Genomic DNA, 9,472 nt, shown 5'->3' with positions numbered 1-9,472 from the left:
TTAGCCTAGGGGCAGGGAAGATCTTTAAAATTTACATTCTTATTACACACCTAGATGCCCCTGCTTTAAATTATTATTGATCAGAACGTTAACGCATGTATCATACTAAGTAATAATTTTGAGTGGTCACTTATTAATGTGGTATTTTAAATGAATACTTCACTTTTACTATAGTGAAAAGGAAACAAAATGAGGGGTCAGGAGACTTCTGGCTTTTCACATAAAATTACATACGAAATAGAGTCACTTTTACCTTTCTGATATCTGTTGTATCTATTTCCTTCTTTCTGTTCCATTGCCACCACCCAAGCACATCTGTCTGGATGGCTGAAACAACGTCCTCCTCTCTCCCCTTAAACCTCTCTTGCTACTTTCAGTTTCTTCCTGTTCAATTCCATTTGATTTAATTCAAAACCTTTTATTGGCTCCCTATTATCTATTGAATAAATTCAGTTCAATTTAATGCAAGTCAAGTAAGAATTCATTCAGTTTCATCTATATGCAAACCACTCTGCCAGGTGATGATGGTATGAATGTAGACCCTTCCGCAAACTTTTGGGGATTAATGCAGTCATTCCCTGGGTGGATGGGAGGGAGTTGGTGATCATGGAAGGGCAGGCTTTGGGGACAAGAGGATATGAGCTTTTGTGGTCTGCATAAAGGAAGAGGGCACTGAGGAATAGGTGGAGAGAGAGAAAGAGTAGACCTTTATCACAGGCAGATGAGTCACTTGTCTGAGCAGCAACCTGGGCATGGCAAATAGAGTACTAGTGGACTTTGCCTTCTGTTGGTTTAGAAGGCAAGCAGCTGAGGAATCTTCCCTCTCATCCTCTCCATCTGAAGAGATGCAGATATTTCTGGCGCCCCCTTGAGCTTCCTATTCCCTCTACATGGATCTGTCACTGTGCAAAGGGGCTTTTTGTTGAGTTTGATTTGTTTAGATAAAAGGTCCATTTTCCATAATTTTGCTGAGTATCATTGTAAATGTCTGCATTTGCTAAGGGAAATGGGGGAGTTCTGAGGAGGTTTTCTTTTTTTTTTTGGGTGATTAAAAAAATTATTGTGGACTCTGGGGCCAGAACACAAATACAAAATAGAGAAAAGAAACAAAAAAAATACCATAAATATTGGAACTTAAATCTGAAGAAGGAAAAAAAAAAGAGCATGTCGTGTGCATAGCAGAACATGAGAGGATTCAAAATAAGTAACAATAAAATTTCATTTCAAGAAAACCTATATGATAAATAATACACATTGTGTATTATTTTCTTTGCTCCCTTGTAAGTTTTCTTTTTTTCTCTGCTGTATACTTTTTTTACTTTGTTCTTTTTTCTCCTTATCCCCCAAAGGCTACAATAAAGTTTAGATATGTTTCTCTATAGCTATAGATATGTACATACAATACATATATGTGTATATATAGGTATATACACATGCATACAGACACAGATATGCACATGTGTTTATATGCACAGGTGTGTATATATTCATACACACATACATATATAGATATATACTTTCCCAAAGATATTCTATTCCTGATCTTTGTTTTTACGTTTGTGCACATTTCTTGTTTCCTATCCCTCCTGCCTCCTCTACTTCACTTCTACCCACTACCTTGCCTCCTATTACTTGCCTACCCCTCTCCAAAGATCCTCCTATCCTCCCATTATCTTAAATCTAAACACTCTTTTATACCCCTATTTTACCTGTTCCCTCACCCTCCCCTCTAAAGATCCCTCACTTGTCCTCTCCCCCCTCCCTATGGTGCTACCATTTTCTTTCTTCTGAATTTACAAGACTTTTATACTCTTCTAAATATATATGTATTGTTCCCTCTTAAACACGTTCCCAATGAAAGTAGGTTACCAGAACTGCCAGCCTTCCTCCCCTGTCTAATTTCTCTGTATCATTCTTCTTCTTCTTGCATCTCATTTGTATAAAATAATTATGCTTTTTAGGTATTCTAAGCAGTTTTATTTTTTAAATTCATATCATATTCAGGTTTACTCCAATATTTCTTATGAGCTATTCAATTATAATAAGAATCTCAGACATACATTTTACATATATAAAAACCACACAGTCTGTCCTTATGGATCCCTTATAATTAGTCTTTGTTAAGTGCTTTATATTTCTCTTGGTTTTTGTATGTCGAATCTTCTATTAAGTTCAGGATTTTTTTTTTAACAAAGTCTTGAAAGTCTGAGAGTTCATCAAATGTCCATTTTTTCATTGAGGATAATGCTTAACTTTGTAGGGTATGATATTTTTCTCCAGAGCCTCAGTTCTTTTGCTCTTCGATATGTTGTGTTCCAGGACCTGCAGTCCTTTAATGTCTCTGCTGCCAGGTCTTGTGTAATTCTAATTGTGGCACCATCATGTTTAAATTTTAATCTTGATACTTTTAATATTTTTTCCTTGAGCTCTAGGGTTTTTGAAATTTGACTTATATTCCTATGACTTTTTGAGGAGGTTTAAAAATTTTTTAACATTTCTTTGAAATATATACATACATATCCATCCATCCGTGTGTGTGTGTGTGTGTGTGTGTGTGTGTGTGTGTGTGTATGTGTAAATTGGTGCCCTTAGTAGAAATTGTGAAATACAGGAAGAGGGGAAGGTTTGGGGCTAGAGATAATTAATTCAGTTTTGGATGTGCTGAGTTTGAGATGCTTATGAAGCACCCAGTTTGAAAAATCAAATAATCAGCTATGAAATGATAGTAATATGATATGACACCAGAAAACATTCAGAAGCCAGATTGTAAAGGACTTTAAATGCCAGTATTTTATATTGAAGGAAATAGAGAACTGAGGGTTTTTTAGTGGGTGGGATAACACAATTGGATCTATGCTTTGAGAATATCAGTCTGGCAGCTATGTGGAGGATGACTTGGAGAGGAAAGTGTCTAGGAGCAAAGAGACCAATTAGGAGACTTTTTCTGTCATGTCCATGCATCATGACCCCATTTGGGATTTTCTTGGCAGAGATACTGGAGTGGTATGTCATATTCTTTTCCAGCTCATTTTACAGATGAGGAAACTGAGGGAAACAGGGTTAAGCAGCTTGCCTATGGTCGCACAGCTAGTAAGTGCTGGAGGCCAGATTTGACTTTAGGAAAATGAATCATCCTGACTCTAGGCTTGGCACTCTATCCACTGGGTCACCTAGCTGCCACCATGCAAATAGTAGACATTTAATAAATTTGTCTGATTGAACTGAGTTGGACTACTGAAGGTTTTTTATCCTAGAAATCATGTGCTTAGATTTGAGCATTTGGGAAAGTCACTTTGGCCCACAGCTCTCCATCTTGTTTTCAAGAATAAAATGAGGCATTTTCTCAAATATTTTGCTGAAATTGTACCAAAGAAAGCAAGTAATTTGAGAATATATATTGTTTTGTTTCTGTCTTTGTATATGACTGTCTCTTGAATTATTTGTTACCAGTATAATAGACATAATAAAGAAAGGAATTAGTTTAGTGGCACGACCTTCTTAAAGTCACATTGGCTCTTTGGGATTATCACTTCTTTTTCTTAATATTAGCAAACCACCTTTTTGGTGATACTTTCTAGAATTGCTCTAGAAACTGAAGTCATCTTCACTGACCTGAAGTTTCTATGTTCCCCTCTTCTATTTCTCTTTACATTAGGGTGCCATTTGACCTTCTGTGGGACATCTGTCAGGTGTCCTAGTAATGTAGGATGTTGTTTGTTTGAGCTTGGTTGAATCCGTCACTGGCCACTAAGAATGTAAGCATATTCATGTAAAGAGTGGCAACTCACACCTTCAGTGAATTCTGCAAAGTCTCTGAAGGCCTCCTGTGATGCTCTATTGCTGGTCCTCATTTGGAGTTAATCACAACTGGGCACATTGCTCTATGGGACTCACTGGACCTATTCCCTGCAGGGCATGTTGCTCTTCTGTAGCCTCTAGCTTTTGACTCACCTGAAACTCCTAGTTAGAGCATTTCTATAATTTTTTTTTTTTTTGCTTTTTGGAGAGGAAGGCAGGGCAATTGGGGTTAAGTTAACCTTGCCCAAGGTCACACAACTAGCAACTGTTAAGTGTCTGAGGCTGGATTTGAACTCAGGTCCTCCTGACTTCAGGGCTGGTGCTCTATTCACTCCATTCACTGTGCCACCTAGCTGCCGCATTTCTAGACCTTTTAGAAAATAACTAGAACCATCTCTACTGGGGCCAGTGGAAAACTTTCCCAGGTTTATTCACTTGGAATCTCAGCTCTGAGGGCTGATCTCTTCCAAGCAAGATCCCCGTACCAACAGCTACGCTTTTTCTTCTGTGAATTCTCTATACCCAGAAGGTTGGAGTTCAGAAAGCAACATCTTTCAATTCTTCTCTTATGCTTTTTTGTAAGCACATCTGCTAAAGACTTGTACTTCTTCCACAGACCACCATTGTTAATGTGGGGATGGGAAGGACAGAAGATATGGTATCTTGCTACCCCATTGTACTCTGTAATGGGTTTGAATCATTAAAAGCTGTCTTTCCCCCAGAACTGAATCTCCAATTCACTCCTCAACTTGGCCCCCTTCTTGATTGTCTCATAATGGGGCTAGCTTGCATATTGTATAGGACATAAGGAGTATGACTGAACCTCTCAGCTAGTCATTAGAATTTTCCTGTGCTCCATCAATTGTCTCAATACAATCACCAGTACTCTATAATTCTATCAGGTTAACCAGGGGATTCAATTTGATTAGCAGCTAACAATAGCTTATACTCTGTTGTTCTATTAAGGAAACTCCTTCACGCTTTGTTGTGAGGAGTTTTAGGAAAACTTCCTACTTTGATCAAAAGACAACTTATTCATCTCCTTTATACTAGCAACTATTAAACAATAAGTAATAACCATTCTTTATGGCCACTGAGAACCAAGAAAATAAGCAGGTGGATATCTTCATTACTTTGTGTGAAGCAGGGTAATTTTTATATTCTTATACCAGTTATTTTCATGTTGTTGAAAATTATGTATGTTGATTTTAAATGAATGTATTTTAAGACTTATGTTATGGTTTTGGTTTTAAATTGAATCTACAGAGAAATTAAAGTCTAGTTTCTTTCTTGGATCCTACTCATTTGATTGACTTTTTTTGTGACTCTTTATTTTTTTTATCCCATAAAGTAAAGATTATCCCTTGGAGAGTCCAGTACCAACCAAACTTAGCCGGCAGCTATCTATAACCCATAAACCAACTGCTGTTTGCTGCCTTCAGTATTCAGGTATGTATAATAGAAAATCAGTTTTTAGGTTTGGTTTTATTTTATTTTAGTAATGAGATTATTTTAAATAAATCTACATTTAAAACTTTACACAGTTATGAAGATTTCCAAATGTGAAATACATTTGAGTTCTAATACATTGTTTGAATAATTAAATACTCAGCATTCGAATGCATCTCTCATTGATTTGGATGTCTTTTCTCCCACTCACAATCCATATATGCATATCTGTCTTGTAAGGTGGGTGCCAACACTGGCAACACTGGAGGTCCTCCTTGCTTCCTTTCTCCTGACATTGCAAGAATGCCAACATTCTGGCTGTCCACTTGCCGTCCCTTGTTCTCATTACGTGGCCAGTCCATGTTCCTTTCCATGATGGAATCGTTGACTCTTGTTCATCTTTGCAGTTCTTTATTGGCATAGGTTGGAGCCTCCTGCCACCCATTGTGCACCTCTCTGTTGCCCTCTAGGGGATATTTGTTTTCAATTCTTTGGAGTCTGTTGTGTTGCATGTGTTGCCACCATACCTTAGCACTAGAACAATATTGGCATTAAATTGGGCCCTTTTCTTCTGGAGAGTGTAGTGTCATTAAAGAGCTTTGCAATTCCTGAAGACAGTCTAACCTAATTTCCTCTTTTTCTATTTTTGAACCCAAATTATTTTCCATTTCTTTGTCTGTACCAGATATATACAATTCAATGAATATATATGCATCCATACAAATAATCACGCAGACATGTGTACACACAGGCATATGTGTGTGTGTATATATATGCATATAAGTGCATGCATACACACTCTTATGGACAAACTATTCAATTGCATGTCCTAATCTAGGCAATAGGCATTCTTTATCTACTTGATCTTTTCTATATGGAGAGTCAGGCTAAACTCCTCTGAGTGGTTTTAGATCTCTCTTCTAGGCATTTCTTCTTTTTCTTTCTTTTTTTTTTTTTGGAGGGCAATTGGGGTTGTGACTTGTCCAAAGTCACATGGCTAGTTTTTATGTTAAGTGTCTGAGGTCAAATTTGAACTCAGATCCTCCTGACTCCATGTCTGGTGCTCTATTCACAGTGCCACCTAGCCGCCCTCTTCTAGGCATCTCTGTGATGTCTCAAGGACATGATGTATCCAACACAGTGTCATCAACAGATAATCACATTAAAACAAACCCCAATTTTTACTTGGTTGATTATAATTAGAACTTTGGTATAAACAGACACATAGTAAGCACTTAAATATTTTATCTATCACTGTGCTAAGCACAGAAGGTACAAGTACAAGCATATGAGCTCATCCTTCCCTTTATATGTAGCCTTCATTATAATGGAGGCACAGCATACAAAAAAGGAGTTATAAAGGAAGTAGGGCAGAGTCACTGGTGAGGAGATCAAGTCCAGAGAATGGGTGAAGCCAGCACTAAAGAAGCTTGACTGGGATCCCTTAAAAAATAGTAGGCTGGGCTCTAGTGAGTCACCAATCAGGAGAATGAGCCTCAGAATGGAAGTTTCTCCAGGGTAGGAAGGTGGCTTGTAAGGAGATGGAGAAGTCAAGGAGAAAAAGGAGGAAATATGCATTTATTAAGCACCTACTATGTACCAGGCACTGTTCTGAGCACTTTACAAATATGATCTCCTTTGATGCTCAGAACAGCTCTGTGAAGGAAATGTTGTTATTATCCTCATTTCAGCACTGAAGAAACTGAGGCGGGCAGAGGTTGGTTAAGTGACTTACCTGGGGTCACACAATTAGTAAGTGTTTGAGGTCAGATTTGGACTCGGGCCTTTCTGACTCCGGGCCTATAGTTCTATCCACTGTACCACTTAGACAAGTCAGCTAATAAGTTGAACTCAAAGTGAGGTGTGTATGAATGGAGTCTCTCAAGAAACAGTAGACATTTTTTATTTTGATTTGGGAATTAGGCTGTATTTCTTCATAGATTGGTAGTGTTGGAAGGGACATTAGAAAGCTCCTAGTCTAATCTCTTTATTTTGTAGATGAGGAAACTGAGGCCCCAGAAGGTGAGGTGACTTGTTCTAGGCCACACAACTGGGTCTTGGGAAAGCTGAACCTTGAACCCAGGTTGAATGACTCTTAGTGTGGTGTTCTTTGCACCAGCATTGCCACTTCAATATTCTTCCTGTTCTTTGAAGTACCTTACCATGCGAGAGTCTTGTTAATTCTTGTAGTCATGTTACTGTGGGAATGGATTAGTGAAAAATTTTATTCAAAAAGAACTTTCCCTGGAAACAGTTATGTTTCCTTTCCTTACCCAGTAATGTCACACTAAACTTTGAATCTCATTCCCTAAGATTCAGTTTTATTAAAATCTGATTCTCAATATTGTTATGTTTCTTAGCCATAAAAGGAAACGGAAGACTTAAGAAGTCATTTCATCCATTTCAGCCACAATATATGGAAAACTTTGAATATGGTATTTGATAAAATAAATTCCATACTTGAATGTGTTTGCTGTCTACTTCTAGTCCTGACTCTTCAATTCTGTACTCAAAACTAACAAAATGTGGATTCTTTCTGCTTATGTTCCTTTTTAACACATACTTTTTTCATATTGGGAGGAAAAAAAACTGCTGGTGAGAGAAGGATGATCATAAGACTCAGGAAAATAAGACCACTAGATTTCTGTGAGAAGCTTTAATTAGTTGGCTTGATCTAATTAATTTAATTAGTCTAGTTGACTAGGTTGAGGAAAATTCATAGTGATTGGTAGTCTGAAATGTAATGTTAACTCCGCAGAATTGTCCTTTTTTGGGGGGTGAATCCTTATAGTTTGTTTTTGCTAGAGTATTTTTCTGTTGATTTGAAAGTACCTGCCCCATTCCAGCAGACACTATTCAAATATGTTCCCAAGAAGTATTTTATACTTTTAAAATTTATTATATATTAAAATATTGATAATATTTTTTATATTTTATTTCACTCTCAATGTAGATTCTCTTCTTTGTTGATCCCCATCTGTGTTGATTTTAATTGTTACTGGAATAGCTAAGATGTGGTTTGCAAAAAAATTCAGTTCTGTGTAGCACACCATCACCTATTTGAACATTGCCAGGAATGAGAATTGGATCCCATTCTTGAAACTATTTGCATTCACCTCAGACCATATGTTGGCAAGACTGTCATGTTTCTTGTTCCCATCCTTGACTTGAAAGAAATTCATCTAACCACTAGTTATACTTTAAATGTTTTGAGTCAAGTCAACAAGCATTTATTGTTGGCTATGTTCCAGGCACTGTGTTAAACACTGGAAATACAAACACAAGCAGAAAGATAGCCCTGCCCTCAGGGAGCTTATATTCTAGTGGGGGAAGACAACATATAAAAACTGGGCTGTGGGAGTCCGCTAGGTGGCCAGTGAATAGAGCACCAGACCTGGAGTCAGGAGGACCTAAGTTCAGATCCAGCCTCAGACACTTAACACAAAAACTAGCTGTGTGACCTTGGGCAAGTCACTTAACCCCAATTGCCCTACAAAAAGCAAAAAACAAAAAAACAAAACAAAACTGGGCTGTGGGCTGGTAAAGTCCAGAGAGTCAGAAATGGAGCACGAAGATGAACAAAGACATGACTAACCTCGGTGCTATCTTTTTTTTTTTTCTTCACACTTGATCTTTTTTTATTTGAAAATGCCTAAAAAGTTTCAACACATCATTGTACAAATAGCTTTTCCACCTTCAAACATTATTTAAATGTACAACAAAGTTCTTATACAAATGGAAAACATAGGAACCAGAAGTATACATATTTTAAGCAAACTTTCTTAAATAAGATAAAAAATTTGTTGGGTGCTTTCTTAAAATGGAGTTTTTGGGAGGAAACAGCCAGTTAGAGGAAGGGGGACACAGAGTCCAAACATTTCCATTGTGAGAAGATCAGAGGTGAAGTTAACTTTGGAGGTGAGGAGGCTGGTGGGGAATGATAAAAAAGTTAGGAATTAGGAATAAAGCCAATGGAGGTAAACTATCATTACATATATTTCCACTGTCCTCTTTCCCACTGCCTTTCCCCCTGAAACAATAAAAACATTTTTATTTTAAATCAGTTTATCCAAAGCTTCCTCCCACTCTGAAGATTTGGGTTATGTGATATATTCTTCAGGAAGATATAGACATTTTGTGCGCAGTGAACTTTAATTTTTTTTTAGTCACATTTGGTGTGTGTGTGTGTGTGTGTGTGTGTGTGTGTGTGTGTGTGTGTGTGTGT

At 37.4% G+C, this 9,472-nt stretch overlaps 1 protein-coding gene and 1 long non-coding RNA gene across 2 annotated transcripts in view; one reads left to right on the top strand and one right to left on the bottom strand.

Moving 5' to 3' along the window:
- The window catches only part of WDR27 (WD repeat domain 27), a 278,697-nt gene that overhangs the window by 44,187 nt on the left and 225,038 nt on the right, over positions 1 to 9,472 (top strand). Inside the window, exon 16 of the mRNA XM_069070467.1 lies at positions 5,150 to 5,247. Coding sequence (XP_068926568.1) covers positions 5,150 to 5,247 — 98 coding nt within the window. The remainder of the gene's footprint in view (positions 1 to 5,149; positions 5,248 to 9,472) is intronic.
- The window catches only part of LOC138147832 (uncharacterized), a 59,588-nt gene that overhangs the window by 30,115 nt on the left and 20,001 nt on the right, over positions 1 to 9,472 (bottom strand). The window lies entirely within an intron of this gene.

The sequence above is a fragment of the Petaurus breviceps genome, unplaced genomic scaffold, assembly GCF_028583685.1.
Source record: "Petaurus breviceps papuanus isolate PSGF00001 unplaced genomic scaffold, PetGlider_PUasm1.0 90808, whole genome shotgun sequence".
Lineage (NCBI taxonomy): Eukaryota > Metazoa > Chordata > Mammalia > Diprotodontia > Petauridae > Petaurus > Petaurus breviceps.
The sequence above is the reverse complement of the archived record's forward strand: the minus strand, read 5'-3'. Positions and strand labels throughout refer to the sequence as shown.